Source organism: Scyliorhinus torazame, chromosome 9, assembly GCF_047496885.1.
Source record: "Scyliorhinus torazame isolate Kashiwa2021f chromosome 9, sScyTor2.1, whole genome shotgun sequence".
Taxonomy (NCBI): domain Eukaryota; kingdom Metazoa; phylum Chordata; class Chondrichthyes; order Carcharhiniformes; family Scyliorhinidae; genus Scyliorhinus; species Scyliorhinus torazame.
The window spans coordinates 169820545-169841891 of NC_092715.1; the positions used below are offsets into that span (position 1 = coordinate 169820545).

The following is a 21347-nucleotide window of genomic DNA, read 5'->3' on the forward strand; positions in this document are numbered from 1 at the left end:
GTATATAGTTATCCACCACCCCCGCCGGACTCAATTTTAACAGGGGGTGAATGTGGTAAACCACTGTGTTCCTATATTAAGGGTTGTACAGTAGAACCTGCACTACAGGTTCACCTGGGCCCCTGCATGCTAGCTCTGCCCAGGAGCAGGGTTATAAATATGAGTGGCCTTCAGCTCGCAGCCACTTCGTCAGCTGCTGTAGGAGGCCACACTTCAGATACTAATAAAGCCTCAGTTTGAATTCAACTTCGTCTCCAGCCAAATTGATCGTGCCTCATCGGTCTTGCCCCGCTGTGTGTTGTTGAACATAAAGGCTACCGACTGTTGGTCGGTGACCAGGGTGAACCTCCTACCGGCCAGTTGTGCCTCCAATGCCGCACAGCTTCCACAATGGCTTGAGCTTCCTTTTCGACAGAGGAGTGTCGAATCTCGGAGGCGTTGAGGGTACGGGAAAAGAAGGCCACGGGCCTGCCTGGTTAAGAGTAGCGGTCAGGGCGACGTCTGACGCATCGCTCTCCACCTGGAAGGGGATGGACTCGTCCATCGCGGCCTAGGTAATGTCTGCCTTGATGCGGCTGAAGGCTAGGCGGGCCTCAGTCATCGGGGAAAAGATGGTGGCTTTGATAAGTGGACGGGCTTTGTCCGCATAGTTGGGGACCTACTGGGCATAATATGAGAAGAACCCCAGGCATCTCTTCAGGGCCTTGGGGCAGTGGGGAAGGGGGAATTGCAGGAGGGGGTGCATGTGGTCAGGGTCGGGCCCGAGGACTCCGTTTTCCACGACACAGCCGAGGATGGCGAGTCAAGATGCGCGGAAAACGCATTTCTCCTTGTTGCAGGTGAGATTAAGGGATTGGGCGGTTTGGAGGAACTTCTGAAGGTTAGCGTCGTGGTCCTGCTGATCATGGCTGCAGATGGTGACATTATCCAAGTACGGGAACGTGGCCCGCAGCCCGTGCTGGTCAACCATTCGGTCCATCATTCTTTGGACGACCGAGACCCCATTGGTGACGCCGAAGGGGACCCTGAGGAAATGGAAGAGGCGGCCGTCTGCCTCAAAGGCCGTGTAGTGGTGGTCTTCCGGATGGATTGGAAGCTGCTGGTATGCAGACTTCAGATCTACCGTGGAGAAAACCTGGTAGTGTGCAATCTGATTAACCATACCCGCTATGCGGGGAAGGGGTACGCATCGAGGTGCGTGTACCGATTTATGGTCTGGCTGTAGTCTACAACCATCCGGTTCTTTTCCCCGGTCCTGACGACCACCACTTGGGCTCTCCAGGGCGATAAAAGGCCTCAATGATCCCTTCCCTCAAGAGCCGCTGGACCTCCGACTTGATAAAAGTCCTGTCCTGGGCACTGTACCGCCTGCTCCTGGTGGCGACGGGTTTACAGTCAGAGGTGAGGTTCGCGAAGAGCGAGGGAGGGGCGACCTTAACGTTCGCGAGGCTACATACAGTAAGAGGGGGTCGGGGTCCGCCGAACTTCAGGGTCAGGCTTCTAAGGTTGCACTGGAAGTCCAGTCCTAACAAGAGAGGAGCGCAGAGATGAGGAAAGACATAGAGTTTAAAATTGGCGTACTCGGCACCCTGTATCGCGAGGTTCGCGACACAGTACCCCCGGATCTGCACTGAATATGATCCGGAAGCAAGGGAGATTGTTTGAAATGCAGGGGAAATCTGGAAGGAGCAGCGCCTTACCGTGTCCGGATGGATGAAGCTCTCCGTGCTCCCGGAGTTGAACAGACAGGGCGGTTCATGCCCATCGACCCGGACGGTCATCGTGGAGTTCTTGAGGTGCTTGGGCCGTGACTGGTCGAGAGTGACCGCGCCGAGCTGCGGGTAGCCGGCGTGGTCGGTGGTAACGAGGGGGTCCCAAGATGGCGGCCCCCGTCGGTCGCACGTGTCGGGCGGCATTGAAGATGGCGGCAAAGGTGGCGGCCCCCATGAGTCGTACGTGTCGGGTGGAGTTAAAGATGGCGGCCCCCACTGATAGCACGAGGCGGATGACGCGTGAGAAGGGGGCGTTACCGGCAGGCATGCAGCCACGCTGCGGGGTCTGCAGGCCTATGAGTCCGTGAGTCGGGCCTGCGATTTTGGAACTTTGGGTCGGGCCAAGCAAACTTTGGCAAAATGTCCTTTCTTGCCGCAGTCGCTGCAGGTCACGTTCCAAGCTGGGCAACGCTGCCTGGGATGTTGGTTCTGACCGCAGAACTAGCAAGACGGCCCCCCGGGTTGGGCGGGCAGCCATGCGGCACAGGCCTGGGACACCCTCGGGTCGGGTGATGGCTGCGCCTCCGGCGCCCACGAGGAAATCGCATGATCGGAGGGGAAAGCTTTGGGCTCTGGATGGCTACCTCTAACGAGGTGGATAGTTTTACCATCTCTTCTGGGTTGAGGGCGCTGTTTTCGAGCATGCGCTGTCTGACATAGTTGGACCGGACTCCAGCCACATAGGTGTCCCGGAAGGCGAGTGCCATGTGAAATGAAATGAAATGAAAATCGCTTATTGTCACAAGTAGGCTTCAAATGAAGTTACTGTGAAAAGCCCCTAGTCGCCACATTCCGGCGCCTGTTCGGGGAGGCTGTTACGGGAATCGAACCGTGCTGCTGGCCTGCCATGGTCTGCTTTCAAAGCCAGCGATTTAGCCCTGTGCTAAACCATGTGCTGCGAGGCCGTGACGTCCTTGTAGTTACAGTGCCGAGCGAGTACCCTCAGGTCGCATAGGTATTCCTCCAGCGATTCCCCGGGGCGTTGACGATGTGTGGTGAGGAGATGCCACGCGAACACTTCGTTCACTGGCTTCACGTAAGGTCTTTTCAGGATCGCGACCGTGTCTACGCATGTGGTCGTGTGCTCGATTAGTAAAAAGATTCTGTGGCTCACCCAGGCGTTGAGGAGACTCAGCTTGTGTGCATCGGTGATGGCGGGTGAGGAGTAGGAGGTGAGGTAGGCCTCAAAGCAGCGGAGCCAATGTGAGAAGATTCCTTTGGCTTCAGCTGCCTGTGGGTGGAGTTCCAGTCGATCAGGTTTGAGGGCAGCTTCCATTGCGATATCTTAGCTTATTAAATTGATGCGACCATCAATTCACACGAGACAATTATTAGAAGTGAACAGTGGTTTTAATAAGCTAGATCTGTACCTGCCTGCGACTGCTCTGTACTGAGTGCCGCCTACAGGCTGCATGTTTATATTCCACCACAAGGGGTGCGGAGCCCGCAGGGGCATCAACATAGTACAGTACAATACAGTGGTGAATTGCAGTAGCAATACGTTCACCACAGAGGCCCAGGCACTCTTTCTCTATCTGAGCATACCTCTGCTCAGTGGGAGTCATGGTCCTGGACACAGAGGCCACTGGAGCCCAGGACGAGGAGTCATCCTTCTGGAGGAGCACCGCACCAATGCCGTCCTGGCTGGATTTTTTTGTCTCCCGCTCTGGGTCAAAAAACGCTAGTACCGGAGCAGTGGTGAGCTTTGCCTTTAACTCGAGCCACTCTGCTTGATGTGTGGGTAGCCATTGAAAGGCAGTGGACTTCTTCACCAGATGCCTGAGAGCCGTGGTGTGTGATGCGAGATTGGGAATGAACTTTCCCAAGAAGTTAACCATACCCAGGAAGCGTAGTACCGCCTTTTTGTCTTCCGGGGTCTTCATGGTGTTGATGGCCTTGACTTTGTCCGAGTCTGGTTGCACATCCTGCTGGGATATTTGATCACCCAAAAACTTGATAGATGGCATGCCAAATTTGGCCTTGTTCAACTTGAGGCCGTTGGCATGTATGTGTCTAAAGACTTGTTAGAGACGAGATATGTGTTCCGCTGGGGTCGTGGACCATATAATGACGTCATTAACATGAACCCTCACACCCTCAATGCCCTCCAGCATCTGTTCCATGATCCTGTAAAAGATTTCAGAGGCTGAAACAATACCAAATGGCATGCGGTTGTAACTGTACCTTCCGAAAGGTGTATTAAACGAGCAGGGCTTCCTGCTGGACTCGTCCAGTTGTATCTGCCAGAAACCACGCGATGCATCTAGTTTCGTGAAGAATTTGGCATGCCATCTCAATGGTTAGCATCTCCCGCTTCGGGATCGGGTAGTGTTCCCACATTATGTTTCGGTTAAGATCCTTGGGATCTATACATATGCGCAACTCTCCTGAGGGCTTCTTCACACAGACCATCGAGCTGACCCAGTCAGTCGGTTCCGTCACTTTGGAGATTATACCGTGGTCTTGAAGCTCCTCCACGTAGGCCTTTCCAAATAAGGCAAACAGGCACCCCCGAGTCTGCCACTTATTGTCAGTTTCTATCTGGAGCACATTGTCCTGGGAAGACCTTTGAGTGGCCTTCAGCAGGTGTGGATTCCTGCATACGTCTAGGCTGCCATTTGCAAATACACAAACTGCAGCTTGTCTGTGTGCCAAGCCTGACCACATTTCCCATTGTTCTTTGTGGGAGGCCATTTTAGAGGGCCACAACAGGAAACCCCTCCGCGAAGTGCGAAAAAGCACGGAGCGTATTTCTGCAAGATTGAGGGGCACCAGCTCCTGCAGGAAGTTCCAGGGCTTGATATCAATGTGGAATTCCGTCAAGCAGGATCTGTGCCGGCTCTAAACCGAGTGTGCCCTCGGGGCCGAGCACGACTAATTTGAGGCCTTGAAAGGCATCGGCCGCGAACTGGACAGACACCGCTGTGCACTCAGCTCATGCGGCGCTATCGAGCCCACTCCTCCGCCAGCACGTCCCCGATCCTGGTCACCCCGGCAGCCACAGCCGTCCGCTCTGCCAGAAAGGATATTGGTAGAGGTGCGGATTCCTGAGTAGTGGCTCCCTAATGACAGCCACTACTCCTGATGGGGGAAACCTACGGCTCATGGCGACCATGCTCCAGACTTTGAAAAGGTCCTGGTACAAGACCTCCTGCACGAGGATGAGCTTGATACAGTTCAAGGTGGTACACAGGGCATATATGATCCAGCCGAGGATGAGTGGGTTCTTCCAGGGGGTGGCCAATGAGTGCGAGAAGTGTGGGTGACGGCGGCGAATCATGCGTACATATTCTGGGGTTGCGAGAAGCTGGAGAGATTCTAGGAGGCGGTATTCGGGACACTATCTAAGATTGTGGGGTTGGAGGTCAGGCCAGACCCAATGGTGGCGATCTTTGGGGTATCGGAAGTGCCGGAAGGGAGCCGATGTTGTGGCCTTCGCTTCTTTAATTGCCCAGAGAAGGATCTTGTTAAATTGGATGTGGGATATGCTCCGGGGGTGGCGGCCTGGCTGGGGAAATTGTACGATTTATTCTGGTTGGAAAAGATTAAAATTGAGTCGAGGGAGTTAGCGAAAGGCTTTGAGGCACAGTAGGGGCTGTTCATGACAATGTTTGAGGAATTGTTTGTCGCGGGGAGGGGGTAGGTGGAGGAGAGAGGAGGTGGAGGAGAGGAGAGGGGAGGGGAGGGGATAAAAAGGGGAAAAAGTATACAAACTGTGGACTGTGAGTTTGTGGAGTGTTTTGGGTTTTTCTTTTCTGTTTTTTACACATGTTTGGAATAAAATACATTCTTTTTAACGTACGCTGGGGTGGGACGTAAATGCAGAGCTTCTGACTCAGAGGCAGGGACGCTATCCACTACGTCAAAGGACTTCCAACCTTGTCACTTTGAGTCTTAGAAAAAAAATTAGAAAAATCTGTAGTTCAATACTACAATGACTTTCTGTGGCCTCTTCCTTCCGAAAGCCCATCTCCATGGAAACATGAATCACATGGCCTGATATCCAGGTAGAAATGCTAATTAGCAATCTGCTGGACACCCACGACTCCATTCTACCTTGCAATTAAATAGAAAGCTTAGAGTATAACTGTTAATAAAACTTCATTCCTAATACCTCCTTGTGAGACCTGGAGACCAACAGTCTACCCAAAGTAATCACAGTTGCTCTTGCCATTGTCTACAGCTGTGACCATCTTGTAACTTCTTCCCAGTATAACAACCTGGGCCTCCCTTTACCAACCAAGCCACCCAAGCTTGTTATCAGCCAGAATAGATCACATGACCTCTTTAATGCCTCCCTCAAATCCCAAAGAGACAGTCCAAACAAAGACATAGCAATCTTATAAACATTGTATTTGTAACAATGACCTATGCAAATCCTTGTGCCAGCTCGTGCTGGGTTCCTTCATGTAAGGTCAATAAACTTCTTATTATTTGGCATTTTCTCAGGGTTTCACTCCTGGCATTGACGACTAGTTCTAGGTGTGTGACAGGAATACCTCCTGGTTTGTTGCAGATACAGGAGGTCTCTCCCTCTTTCCACTTCTCCCATCAAGGCCTCCAGTACAGCATCCAAAACCTTGCAGCCTGTTCCTTGTCCATGTTATACCATTCCACTGTGTTTACCAAGACAGAGTCACTTCTTTTAAAAAATATATTTTTTTATTCTCCTCCTTTTTCACATTTTCTCCCAAATTTACATCCACCAACAATAAACAATAATCAGTAACAAATATGTCATTCCCCATATCAATAACAACGGTCCCATCCTCCCACCAAACCCCAAACATTAGCCCGCATGTTCACACAAATAAATGACAAAAAAGAATTAGGGATCACCCATAGTCACCATTAATACACACAGCCCCCCTCCCTCCAAACTGCCCACCCACATGCCCCAACTACTGTTCGATGGTATCCAGTTCTTGAAAGTGCAAAATGAATAATGCCCATGAATTGTAAAATTGTAGAACCTCTCCATACTTCCCCTCAGTTCAAACTTAACCTTCTCAAGAAGGTCACCAGGGCACAGGGTGGAGAGGCTGCTCTCCATCCCAACAGGATCCGCCTCCGGGCGATCAATGAGGCGAAGGCTACGATATCTGCCTCCGCACCAGTTTCCAACCCCGGCTGGTTCGACACCCCGAATATGGCCTCCCGGGTCCAGTTTCACGTGCACCACTTTAGAAATGAGCATAAAAACCTCCTTCCAGTAATCCTCTAGCTTTGGACAGGACCAAAACATATGAATGTGATTAGCCCCCCGCGCAACGTTCACACACATCTTCTACTCCTTCAAAGAATCGGCTCATCCTCGCCCTCGTGAGGTGTGCTCTGTATACCACCTTCAGCTGTATCTCCGGAGCACCTCACACCAGAATCCTTCCTCCATATCCTCTCCCAACTCTTCCTCCCACTTTGCTTTGATCCCTTCAGTGGTGCCTTCTTCTCTTCCAAAATAGCTCCGTAAACCGCTGACACTACCCCCTTCTCCAGTCCTCCTGTCGTCAGCACCTCCTCCAGCAATGTGGAGGCCGGCTCCCCCGGGAAGTTCTGTATCTCCTTTCTGGCAAAATCTCGAACCTGCATGTATCTAAACATTTCCCCCTGCTCCAGCCCATACTTCGCTTCCAGCTCCTTCAATCCTGCAAACCGACTCCTAAGAAACAAATCTTTTAGTGTCTTAATCCCCTTCTCCTCCTCCCATTTCCGAAAATTTCCATCCCACCTCCCTGGCTCAAATCTGTGGTTCCCCCGAATCGGCATTTCCCTTAACCCTGCCCCCAACCCGAAGTGTTGGCGAAACTGCCTCCAAATTCTCAATGAAGCCACTATTACCGGACTCCCTGAGTATTTCCCCGGGGCTATCAGGAGCGGCGCTGTTGCTAGTGCTTTCAATCCCTACCCCCTGCACAAACACTCCTCCATTCTGACCCACTGGGAATCAACCCTTCTGACCCAGCTCCGCACCTTCTCCACATTCGCCGCCCAGTAGTAATACATCAGGTTCGGAAGACCCAAACCCCCTGCCTGCCTTCCCCTCTGTAGCAGCACCTTTCTAACTCTGGCCACCTTCCCTCTCCATATGAACGAAGTAATCATTCCCTCAATCTCTCTGAAAAAAGCTTTTGGCAGGAAAATCGGCAGGCATTGAAAAATAAACAGAAATCGCGGCAACACGTTCATTTTAACTGCCTGTACCCTCACCGCCAGTGACAGAAGGAGACCATCCCACCTTGCCAGATCAGCTTTCACTCTCCCCATCAAAATAGAAATGTTGTACCTGCAGAGCCCCCCCCCCCACGCCCGGGCAACCTGCACCCCCAGGTACCTAAAGCAAGTCCCTGCCCTACGGAATGGCAAGTCCCCCACTCCATCCCCCACCCCTGGCCGAGACACCACAAAATACTCACTCTTGTCGAGATTTAGCTTGTACCCCGAGAAAGACCCAAACACTCGAAGCAGCTCCAATATTCCCCCTATCGACACACTCGGTTCTGACACGTATAACAGCAAGTCATCGGCATACAAGGACACCCTATGCTCTATTCCCCCCCCCCCCCCCGCACTATTCCTTTCCATACCCCCGAACTTCTTAATGCGATGGCCAACGGCTCAATCGCGAGTGCAAACAGCATAGGACATTCCTGCCTAGTCCCACGGTGGAGAGAAAAGTATCTCGAGCTGATGTTGTTTGTGCGGACACTCGCCCTTGGCTCCTTATATAGTACCTTTACCCAGTTCATAAATCTTGGTCCAATCCCAAACCGCTCCAGAACTGCCATCAAGTACCCCCATTCTACCCGGTCAAACGCCTTCTCAACATCCAATGCCACAACCACCTCTGTTTCCTTCCCCTCCGCCGGTGCCATAACAACGTTCAATACCCTTCAATACCCTTGAAAAGAGCTGCCTCCCTCTCACGAACCCCGTCTGATCTTCACCTATCGCCTTCGGGAGGCATTCCTCCAGCCTACCCGCCAGTACCTTCGCCAATACTTTTGCGTCCACATTTAGAAGTGATATGGGCCTATACGACCCACACTCCGTCGAATCCTTATCTTTTTTTAGCAACAGGGAAATCGATCCCTGCCCCAAATTTTGTGGCAACACCCCTTTCCTATCGCCTCTTCAAACATCCCCACCATCAGGGGTGCCAGCTTATCCTTGAATTTTTTATAATATTCCACCGGAAACCCATCCGGCCCTGCCACCTTACCCGACTGCATCCTCCCAATTGCATCCTTTATCTCCTGCTCCACTATCACTCCTTCTAATGTAGCCCTGTACCCCTTCCCTAACCTCGGGTACTCCAACCCATCTAAAAATTCCTGCATCTCACGGTCTCCCCCAGGTGGCTCTGACCTGTACAACCTCTCATAAAATTCTTCAAAAGCTTTGTTAATCAGATCCAGAGCCACCACCAACTTCCCTGCCCTATCCCTCACCTGAACAATTTCCCTTGCCGCTGCCTCCCTCCGGAGCTGACCTGCTAACATATCTCCATGTTCGTAAACTGCACCCCTTGCTCATCTCAGTTGGTGCACCGCCTTCCTGGTAGATCGTCGGTCAAACCACGCCTGTAGTTCCTTCTTCTTTTCCAGCTTCGCTGGGTCCCCATCTTCTGCATAACTCCTATCTACCTCCAACATCTCATCTATTACCCTCTGACGCTCCAACCTCGCCTCTTTGTCCACCCTGGCCTTAAACAAAATCACCTCACCCCTCACCACCGCCTTTAGAGCCTCCCAGCCAACTGCCTTCGACACCTCACTCGTACAGTTGAAACCTACATATTCCTCAATTACCTTTTCAATTTTGTCACAGAACCCTTGGTTCCCACAAAAGTCCCACATCTAATTTCCACCCCAGCCTCTGCGCTACCCCCTTCTCCAGTACCATATCCACTTAATGCGGAGCATGATCTGACACTGCAATTGCCAAGTATTCCAACCCCTTAACCCCAGCCAGCAAAGCCTTCCCCACCACGAAAAAGTCGATCCGCGAGTATACCTTATGGACTGCTGAGAAAAACGAGTACTCCCGTTCCCTCGGGTGCAGAAACCTCCAAGGGTCCACCCCTCCCCTTTCCACCATCAGCCCAGCTAACGCTTTCGCCCCCACTGATGGGACCAGCGAGCGCGGCTGTGGCCTATCCAACCTTTGCTCCTGCACCAAGTTCCAGTCACCCCCCACTATCAGTTCATGTGTGTCCAAGTCGGAGATGGCCCCAAACACCTTCTTTGCGAATCCCACATCGTCCCAATTGAGACCATATACACTTAACAGCGCCACTAACCTCCCTTCCAGCGCCCCTGTCACAATCACATATCTACCCCCCTGATCTGCCACCACCTTCTCCATCTAGAAGCGTACTCTTTTGCTGACCATTACCAATACTCCTCGAGCCCTTCCGTCAAGTCCAGAGTGAAACACATGACTAACCCAGCCCTTTTTAAGTCTGACCTGGTCTTTCACCCTCAAGTGAGTCTCCTGCAGCATTGCTACATCGGCTTTCAAACTTTTAAGATGCGCAAGCACCCTTGACCTCATGACCGGACCTCCTAACCCCCTCACGTTCCACGTGACTATCCTAACTGGGGGTCTCTCACCCCCCGCCACCCTTCTTATCCACCATCATCATACCACCGGGCCCTGCCCCATGAGCCTGACCCGCCCCTATCCATTATTAACATCGAACCCCTTCCCACCCCTCCCAAACCCCCCCCCCCCCTACATTTCCTCTCGAGAAAACATCTCCCAGCATCAATCCCCCCGCCACCCCCCCCCCGCCCCCTCCCCCCCCCCCCCACCCCCCACCCCCCCCCCGCTCGCCTCGTAGGCCCATCAAAACCTGCTAACCAGGCTCCAATGTCCGCAGCCCTCCTCTCACCTCACCTCTGTTCACTAGCCGACTTTAGTTAGCTAGCGGGCGTGGCTCCCCCACCAAGGTATACCGTCCCCTCCCACCCTGTCCTAGAGAAAGAAAAAACAAAAACAACAATCCAACCTATACAATTCACAAAAATAAGATATAATATTCGCAACACAGAATGCCAATCAACCCAACTAATAACTTGAACTCTGTAACAATGTGAAGAGAAGTAAATTACAATACACGTCAGTAAAAAGAAAGTTATAACATTTATACATTTTCCAGCTCCCCAATCACAGTCCACAGTCTCCCTTACAGCTCCACTCCTCACGTCTGTCCCAAGCCTTCTGCCCTCACGAACGCCTCAGCCGCCTCTGCTGTCTCGAGTTAAAAGTCTTTGGTATCATATGTCACCCTCAGCTTCGCCGGGTATACCATACCAAATCGCACCCCCTTTTAGTACAGTGCCGCCTTCACTCACCCGAATGCCACTCATCTTTTTACCAACTTCACCGTCAGGTCCTGGTAGATCTGAACTCCAGCACCATCCCGCTGCACCTCGCGCTTCTGCTTCGCCCAACTTAACACCTTCTCCTTCATGCACTACTTATGGAAGCAGATAATTACTGCTCTTGGCGGCTCATTCACTTTGGGCGTCGGCCTTAATGACCGATGAGCTCAGTCCAGCTCGTACCGGGAGGGGGTCTCACCCTCCCCCATCAACTCCGCCAATGTCTTAGCAAAGTACTCTGTTGGCCTTGGGCCCTCTGTCCCTTTGGGCAAGCCCACAATTCTCAGATTGTGCTGCCTCGAGCGGTTCTCCAAGTCCTCGAGCTTTGCTCGGAGTCCTCTGTTGACCTCCACCACCCTCCGCAGCTCGTTCATATTCGTAACGCAGTATTGTGTGGCTGCAGCTATTCAACCACGTCAGCCACATCACCGAAACACATTGCAGCACACTTGCTGACACACCGGCAAGGAACATCAAGGGGCCCATCACCAACCTTGCACATGGCTTTATGAGAGTTTGAAAACTATCTTTTCCAACCTGGAATTTCTGGTCATTGCCGCACTTGAGCTGTAGCAGCTGAAGTTGCCCAAAATCAAACTGAAGTCACGCATGCTTAGCTTTCTGCTATGAATAACGGTGATTATTATAGCTGTGGATGCCAGTGGCGTTTGCAGGGTTCCATAGTAGTTGAGCAATCTCTTCTCCAGCACATTGGCTGAATTGCTGAGGAGCCATCCCTTGGGAGTGGAAGTGATACCATGGAGAACGAACCTGTTGTCTTCTCTCAGATGACAGCATTCAGTCTCCATCACTGTCACTGCACCAACGCCCGTGCTATTACCTGTCAATCAGCCAGCTCAATCCGAAACTGGGGCCAATCCTACGTGAGGTCATCCTCCAGGGCCATCTGCAGGTGGCCCCATTGAAAACCAGCAGCCTCGCAGAAACCATGCTGTAGGCACTGAAGTAGTACTGCACGGGAACAGCGGGACTGGCATGGAAGGCAAACACCAAGGAAATGCACTTGGGTTATTAGTTCAACTCTATATATTGGAGCTTTTATTGATAAATCAAATCAGTTGTGAATAGTGATGGAGAAATAAACAATTCACTGGAGGAGGAAGTTCCACAAATATCCCCATCCTCAATGATGGGGAGCCCAGCACAGCAGTGCAAAAGATAAGGCTGAAGCACTGGATGCTGCAAAGGCTATGGGCCCTGACAATATTCCAGTAATAGTACTGAAAACTTGTGCTCCAGAACTTACTGCACTCCTAGCCAAGCTGTTCCTGTACAAGTACAAGACTGACATCTATCTAACAATGTGGAAAATTGTCCAGGTACGTGCTGCACACAAAAAGCAAGACAAATCCAACCTGGCCAATTATCGCCCCAGCAGTCTACTCTCGATCATAAATAAAGTGATGGAAGAGATCATCAAGTGACACTTGCTTAGCAATAACCTGCTCACAAACATTCAGCTTAGATTAGATTCCGCCAGGGTCACTCAACTCCTGACCTCATTACAGCCTTGGTTCAAACATGGACAAAATAGCTGAATGCCAGAGGTGAGGTGAGAGTGACTGCCCTTGACATTGAGGCAGCATTTGACTGAGTATGGCATCAAGGAGCCCCAGCCTAACTGGAGTCAATGGGAATCAGGGGGCAATTCTTCATTGGTTGGAGTCATACCTGGCACAAAGGAAGATGGTCGAAGTGGTTGGAGGTCAATCATCTCAGCTCCAGGACATCACTACAGGAGTCCCTCAGGATAATGTCCTAAGCCCAACTATCTTCAGCTGCTTCATCAAAGACCTTCCCTCCATCATAAAGTCAGAAGTGGGGATGTTCACTGATGATTGCACAATGTTCAGCACCACATGGAACTCCTCAGATACTGAAGCAGTCCATGCCCAAATGCAGCAAGACCTGGACAATATCCAGGCTTGGGCTGACAAGTGGCAAGTTACTTTTGTACCACACAAGTTCCAGGTAATGACCATCTCCTACAAGAGAGACTCTAACCATCACCCTTGACATTCAGTGGCATTACCATCGCTGAGCCCCCAAAATCAACGTTATCCAAGATGGCGCCAGAGTATGGCGACTCTGTGAGCTCTCTCCCCCAGTCCCTTTTCTTTTATCTGTTGATTATTCTTTTTGTCTACTCTGTACATACTGTGCACGTTCCCTCGGCCGCAGAAAAATACTTTACACTGTACTTCGGTACATGTAACAATAAATGAAATCAAATCAAATCAAAACATCCTGGGGGTTCCCATTGATCAGAAACTGAACTGGACTAGCCATATGAATACTGTGGCTTCCAGAGCAGGTCAGAGGCTAGGAATCCTGCAATGAAGAACTTACCTCCTGCGTCCCAAAAACCTGTCCACCATCTACAAGGCTCAAGTCAGGAGCTTGCCTGGATGTATGAAGCTCCAACAACGCACAAGAAGCTTGGCCTGATCCAGGTCAAAGCAGCCCGATTGATTGGCACTCTTTCCACAAACATTCACTCACTTTACCATTAATGAACAGTGGCGGCCATGAACACCATCTACAAGATGCACTGCAGGAACTCACCAAAGCTCCTCAGCAGCACCTTCCAAACCCACGATCGCTACCATCTAGAAGGACAAGGTCAGCAGACAAATGGGAAACCTGGACATTTTCCTCCAAGGCACTCAGCATCCTGACTTGAAAATATATCTTTGTTCCTTCACTGTAGCTGGGTTAAGATTCAGGAATTCCCTCCATAATAGCACAGTGGGTGTACCTACACCACAGCGACTGCAGTGGTTCACCACCTTTTCAAGGGCAATTAGGGATGGGCAATAAATGTTGGCTGAGCCAGCCATACCCCATCCCATGAATGAATTTAAAAACATTTGTTCGGAATGTTTGCCTTATGGTGGTTTTTATTTCATAATAGTGGTCAAAAGGCCAATGTGATGGTCTATAACAGAGAGTGGAAAGGAGTGAACTGTTGCTGAGTGGGGAATTGGGGTTGGGTTAATTGGTACTGCAGTTGGATGAGCAGATCACGGGTGGCCCAGCTGGAAAGGGTCTGGGCTGATTGTCTTCCCCCTCATTCTTTATCTCTCCTTTCCCTCCTCTTCCTCCTTCTCATCTGTTTCCTCCTCCTGCTCAATTTCTCACCGTACACTTGCCAGCAAGATCCTGCACAATTAATCAGGCCATGATAACTTTGGAGAAACATTCTGGATTCTCCAAAGCTGTTCAGGCAGCAGAAGCCTTGCCTAAACTCCACGAAATTTTGTGTTGCAGCATCGTTCTCGGCATGCTGCTCATGTGTGAGTTGTCTAAATACATGAGCTAGATGATCAGTAGATAACCTTTAATGCCCTCTGGTTTATTATGGTGGCTCAAATGCTGATAGTACAATGTACTGGCATAGAATAAAGGTATTATGCCAGTATAGTGGGCATTGACCTGCATGATGCACTAAGTATGGCCACATATCATAGAATTTACAGTACAGAAGGAGGCCATTTGGCCCATCGAGTCTGCACCGGCTCTTGGAAAGAGCACCCTACCCAAGGTCAACACCTCCACCCTATCCCCATAACCCAGTAACCCCACCCAACACTAAGGGCAATTATGGACACTAAGGGCAATTTATCATGGCCAATCCACCTATCCTGCACATCTTTGGACTGTGGGAGGAAACCAGAGCACCCGGAGGAAACCCACGCACACACGGGGAGGATGTGCAGACTCCACACAGACAGTGACCCAAGCCGGTATCGAACCTGGGACCCTGGAGCTGTGAAGCAATTGTGCTATCCACAATGCTACCGTGCTGGATATTGCGAGTACAGTACATCTCTGAATTTATATATGCCAACCACAACACAAAATGTGTTCTGCCAGGTAAGTGGATAGTTTTCTGTGTGATCACTGTGAGACACAGCATAATGCATATTACAGAGGGGACAGACTGCTCAGAAGCAAAATCAGCTGGGAACCAGCTCACTCCACACCAGCCTGTCCCACAGCATAACATGTTTCCTCCCCTCATTGGGTGGGGGCCCTGCCCTCGGGAGCTGCCAGCCACTCCAACAGGCCGGCAGCCTCAGCAGTCCCAGCAACACCAAGATCTCATTAGTTGGTACAGTCGGGGCTGCAACCAGTACCAAGAAGAAGACCCAAAGGATCCTGGAATAAGGTACGCCCAGGGGATTGGGCCAGGAAGGTTTAGCCAGTTAGGGAGGGAGCAGTGCGTGGGACCTTGTGTGTTGCGCTTTTGGAGAGCAGGTGCGTAGGAAGGAAGGAGGGGTATTATCTTAGGGGGGCTGACTCCCAATGTGCAAAGGGCACCTCTCAATAATAGTAAACCACTTCCTTCCTATCCTTTAAAACACTTTTTAATGAAAAAGCCAGTTGGCTTGGTAACAAGTTCAATTGACCTTTGAATAAATGATGGGGGGCTGCGAATTTCAGCACCGTGTTATGGGGGTGAGCTCAGGGTTGAGCAGGAAGGTAGTGGGCTGGGTACCCGCCCTATTTTATGTGCCCCCCTCCCGAAAACAGTCCCGGTGGGAGCACATAAAATCCAGCCCAGGGGTTCTGATGCTGACCACAAGATTTGAGTCAATGTCTAACTTGTACAATACTTAAAATTGGGCTACAGTTGATGTGTTGCCTATTGCAATTGGGTCAGATGGAGAAAAAGACCTGTTCAAACTTGATGGGTCAAATATCATGCTGCCACATTCTATCAGTATCTGGTTGACTCTTAAAATTCCATCTGAAATGGCCACTCAGTTCAAGGGAAATTAAGGACGGGCAGCGAAGTTCAGATCCCATGAATAAATAAATAATATTTTGTACAAATTACAAGTTGCACAGATCTAGACTATTTTTGGTTTAACATGCTTGTGTTTCATTTTAAACTGATAGCAAACATGCTCAAGGAAACAGAGGAGGTAATTTTAAAGGCCCCCCTAAAATGTGTGGGTTTGATTTGGGTGGGTGGTTAAAAAACGATCAGTTTTGATCATGTTTCATTTTAAGCAGCGTACTGTAAATAAATCAGAGATTCTTGAGGATGTAATGTGCAAGGTCATTGAGATGTATAAGACATTGACATACAACTTGGCACCTCGAGGGAGCTTGCACTTAGTATTTGCACAGTCCTAGGTTCCAGCATGATTTTGCCTAGTTGTACTATAATCACTTAAAGTTAGTATTAGTATAACCAGGATCAAGATTTAAAACAATTTGAAATAACTGAGTGTAATAAACTTGAAAATGGGATCTTACCTTGTAATCTGTGTCCTTGTGTTAAAATCAAGGGAACGCATTGACCGTAACACTTCTATACAGCCCAGATACTGTAAAAAAATTAAAATATCTGAATTTCATGGTTTTCAATAAATTTTTTGGCTATTTCCATAAACACTTGCTTAGTCTGGAGTATTAATAAATTCTCTCCATAATTCATTGAAATGTTAAACTGTTTTCTTTGAGATAATTAATCTCTTTCAACATTTGAAAGCATCTAATAATCAATAGATGCTGCCTGACTTGCTGAGTACTTCCAATGTTTTCTGTCTTTTGTTCAATAATAACTTGCATTCAGCACATGTCTTTATTTTCTTTCATTATTTTGGCTGTAGACAGCCCCCTTTGTTGGTGTGGCTCAAAAAAGTATCGATTGTCAAATGAAATGAAGGGCAACAAATAACAAAAATCTTGTGGCGCAGTGGGTAGGGACCCTGCCTCTCTGAGGCATACACTGGTCCAGTTCTGTGGTGATTGTCCCTTTAAGGGCAATGCGGCAGAGTAAGTGTCGCACAGGTTATGTGACCTTCATTCTGCTGTATTGCCAGGGACAATCACCACAAATCACAACAAACTCCTGCTTCAGGACTTGATGGCCAAGAAGATGCATTCATAGCATGGCCAACAATTTGATTATCAACCTGCAAAACCCTTATAACACCCAATGGCAGGCACTAAGAGCATGAGAGACTCCTGGTCAGCCATGCTTAATATGGAGTGGCGCCCCTGAAGCTATAAACCGCTAGTGACCTGTTCCAGGAAATACCTGTAACAGATGAAAGTCTGCCTTGTGTACCACAACAACAATTTTTTTAAAAGTATGAAATGTATGTGATGGGAAAGGAAGTTTGTGCCGAGTATACTGGTGAGGAGATGGTTATTGTCCCTTGTTGGTTTTCTCACCACCTCCCACCAGCATAGGCCAGCAGCAATAGTTTTCAATGCTTGGTCAGTGGTGATACCTCCGAGCCACATTTGGTGATAGATACTGAAGGTCCCATCCACCTAGAGTACATTCTGTACCCTTGCTATGTTCAGTGTTACCTCCAAATGGAGGTCAATGACTACTGGTTCATCAGTTGAGAGAGGGCACAAAGTGGTAATCTGCCCTGAGGACACGAGACTTCATAGTGTCTAGTGTCAATGTTAAGATCTTCCAGGGTCACTCCCACCCAACAATATACCAATGTGCCCAACTCTGATGGGTCTTATCTGTCAATGGTGATGGCAGGGACCAGACGTTTAGCTGATAGCTATACTGGCAAAATCAAACCTATGTCAGGCAATTACTTGACCATTCTGGAGGACAGCTCTCCTATCTGTTGCACAATATAGACAGACATTTGCTTGCAATAAGTGTTTGATCCCGATGAATATCATTGCCCTTAACTGGGACTCAGATATGTCAGTCTTGCACCAACCTTTCCAGGAAGGTCTCTGTAGGTAAATTCTCCTGATCTCAGAGGAAGTGTTATCATAATCCGGGTAGGGACCTGGACCCTCAAAGACAAAAGACTAACAATATTTTATGGTGGTTTGAAGCTATCCACCTTTGACAAGTGGTCGTGACACACCCAGATTCATTTTCCAAAGGATGCCTGGCTTGAAAACTGTGCCTCCCCATAAACCAGCAGGCTCCCCGTGATGTTTCCAGGGGCTTCAGCTGAAGGTGGATGAACCATTGCCATTTCCCCAAACCACTGAAGGCGCATCCTTTGAGGCCTCTCTCTTCAATCTGTGCACCTCAGAAAACCTTTGATAGTTTTAAAGGCCTTAGTTTGATATTGTATGACTCATAAATGGAAAGCAAGTCTGAAGTGGGAGTCTCACTGAAAGCACCTTGCTCATATTAACACTTGGAGAATTTTATGATGGGCATGATGCAATCGTAACAACCAAAATCAGGCCCCTGGGGTTTGTCTAGGCTACATTTTTAATAGATTCAACATTTTCCCCCAAAATGCCATTGCCATTGTGCTCCCTGCTCCCCCCCCCCCCCCCCCCCCCCCCCGGCCCCCTCACCCCCACGGCCAGGGCCACATGGCAGTACCAACCTGGCATTACCAGGTTGCCACCGAGATTGGTACTGCCAGGGTGCCAGGGACAGTGCCAGTGCAGTTCCCTGCCATGTCCCTGACAACGGGAGGACTACACTGGCCTGTGTGACCCTGGTGTGATTACCTTGACTGCTGCAGAGCAGTAGTGATTCTTGCCAGCGTAATGTCACACCAGCAGGGGGGATCATATGGAGAACCCGGAGGGTAAGGCATTAAATCTATTTAAATTGATGGTAATCACATGAGCCTGATTATGTCACCAGTGGGGGGACGAGGAATATTTAATTCTGAGATCTCCCCAGCGCAAATCCCGTTATGGCTCTCCCACGAGAGTTAGTGGCCATAACTGGATTTGCATCCACGGTGAACGGGCCAGAAAATGACCCCTGTGCATTCTACAATACAATGATGGCGTGCTACATGTCTATAAAGAAGATTTTGTTAGCAGTAAAATAGTTAAATAGATAGACAATAGACAAAGCTGAATAAAAATATTGATACTGTATTGATACTACGGTACTACTAACTGTGTTCCAAATGTGCACAATTTCTCAACAGATCGTGAAGAAAAGATATTCACAAATGTATTCACAATATCACTGTATATAACAAGCAGAAGAACTGCTGCTCATTGTTGACAGAAAAATATCTTCAAGGAGAGAGAATGAGACCACTAGTATCAACATTTATTGGAGATAAAAGTGTCAAATGTACAGGTCAGTAGTTGGCTCACTAATGCTCAGCTTGTATTCAGAGAAATCAATATCAGATGCCATTTAGGATATTGTTAATGGTTTGTGTTGGTAGCATGTGCCAGCAGATCTGACATAAAACGTTGAGATAAATGGAATCATTTTGTAAATTAAAATGGATGGATTGAAAATCATATAGGACCTGCTGATCTCTGCAATCAAATTCCTGATGTACAGCCTAGAGGACAACACACTGGACTGAAAGCACAAATTATTAAATTTATCTTTATACCATTTGCCTCTAAGAAAAACAGACAACGGATTGAAAAGACAGACATCTTCGCCTTTGCAGAGTTCAGCAATCGCTCATTCATTTTAGATTTGGCACATTGCAAGGCTTAATTCACAGATGTAGTTGTGTTTTTACAGGCCCAGAGAAAGCAATTGCTGTGGTTTAACGTCATTATCTAATAACAATTAAAGACAGCCTGCATCTTTTAAAGGGAGGTGCATTGTGGTTGGAGCAGGCGCTGACAGTCATGCCGAAAGTGGCTTGGCCCTAAGAAACACTGAGGAATGGCATGACATTGGAGGGAGTGTCCTCCAAGGTTCTTGGATGCTGCACTGGAGCTTGGTGGGAGAGTGGAAAGGAGGAGATGCACGCTCAGAAGGCAGTGGTAGAAGTTAGCCATGGAGGTCAAGGCCAGGAGTCATACAGTGAGGGGCCTGAATGCAGTGTAGCAAAAAAGGTCAATGATTTTACACAAATAGTCCATCTAGGTCAGTGAATACACCTTCAAATATTATATTCTACTAACTGCAATACTAGCCTCACACACTGCACAATTCACCACAACTCCATCTCACACATCTAACAATTAGTGTCATAAGTACACATGTCTTACTTTCTGTCCCACCGCCAGCTCCCTGCAGCACAACCTTATCCTTGCACCTTTTCCGTTTCGGACACCAAGGAAGTGCATCCTAATTGGGCAGTAGTGGTTCAGCAAAAAGACAGTAAAAAGAAGATATACCTGTAGTATGAGGGTCTGGCACATATTGGGTTAATGTGGGACTGAATACATTAACGCCCACACAGTGATGTAAGAAAACGCATTACTTGCACCCAGGGTCAGGTGAGTGTTGGACAGAGTTGCATGTATCAACAAGCATGCTGGCAGCTCGTAGCTTACACCCTTTATTATATATTTGTAAATAGTTCTGAGAGTCCACAATGATTTATAGTTATCCTACGTATGACTATAAAGACTTCTTCAGACCTCCTGAACTGTAACCAACACCCTACACAGTAACTTAATTGAAGCCCACTTGTGACAATAAGCTATTATTATTATTATTACAACATGGTGGCAGCTTGTGGAAAAACCCAAAGCCTCACAGAATAATTCAAGGAAAAACTAAAATGCAAGAAGAGTGGAAAAACTTTAGCAAAGCAGTCTGACTCGAAAAGAAGCTCGGGAACAGAGGAAAGATACGCTTGGAAGCTGAAGACAGAAATTTAAAATTCTTTACTGCAGGAGAAGACTCCATTACTGCTCCTTTGGAAGTCCAGTGTCAGATCCCAGAGCACAGAGTTAGCAACCCCAGCAAGGTTGCGTGGGAATCTTTTTAAATGCCAGGCTGCAGCAAGCTCTGAGAAATCTAAGAAGTGCGGTTTGAAAAAAGCCATTGGTAAAAATCTGATCCCCGAGTCAGCACCTTCTGAAAAGATTTATAAATAACTCATTGAATAACCAGCAGCATTGTGACTTTTTAATCCCAGAGAAAAGCAGGTAAAAGCTAGGTTTCAAAATAATTTGTGACTCTAATGTTATGGGCGAGGCGTTTTCAGAACCCCAAAATGTATCATGGAGTTCAACCAATCTCTCCCTTTAATGGATTTGTTGCTTTTCCGAGCACACAGCTTTTTTCCCTGGATGTGGGGTTACAATTATGGACACATGGGTTTTTAAACACAAAACACTGTTTATTCCATGAACTCAACTTAACATCTTAAATGAACATTGCATCTCTTAACACCCCTTACTTCAAAGATAACTCACAAAATATTGCAACAGTAAATAATTCCTTAAAATGTTCCTTCAAACTTCCAAGAGACTTAACACATTG

General features: G+C 48.6%; 1 protein-coding gene across 1 annotated transcript in view; it reads right to left on the reverse strand.

Moving 5' to 3' along the window:
* Positions 1 to 21347, reverse strand: part of shc3 (SHC (Src homology 2 domain containing) transforming protein 3) — a 442272-nt gene that overhangs the window by 200759 nt on the left and 220166 nt on the right. Inside the window, exon 2 of the mRNA XM_072516775.1 lies at positions 16448 to 16518. Within this exon, the coding sequence (XP_072372876.1) occupies positions 16448 to 16518 (71 nt within the window). The remainder of the gene's footprint in view (positions 1 to 16447; positions 16519 to 21347) is intronic.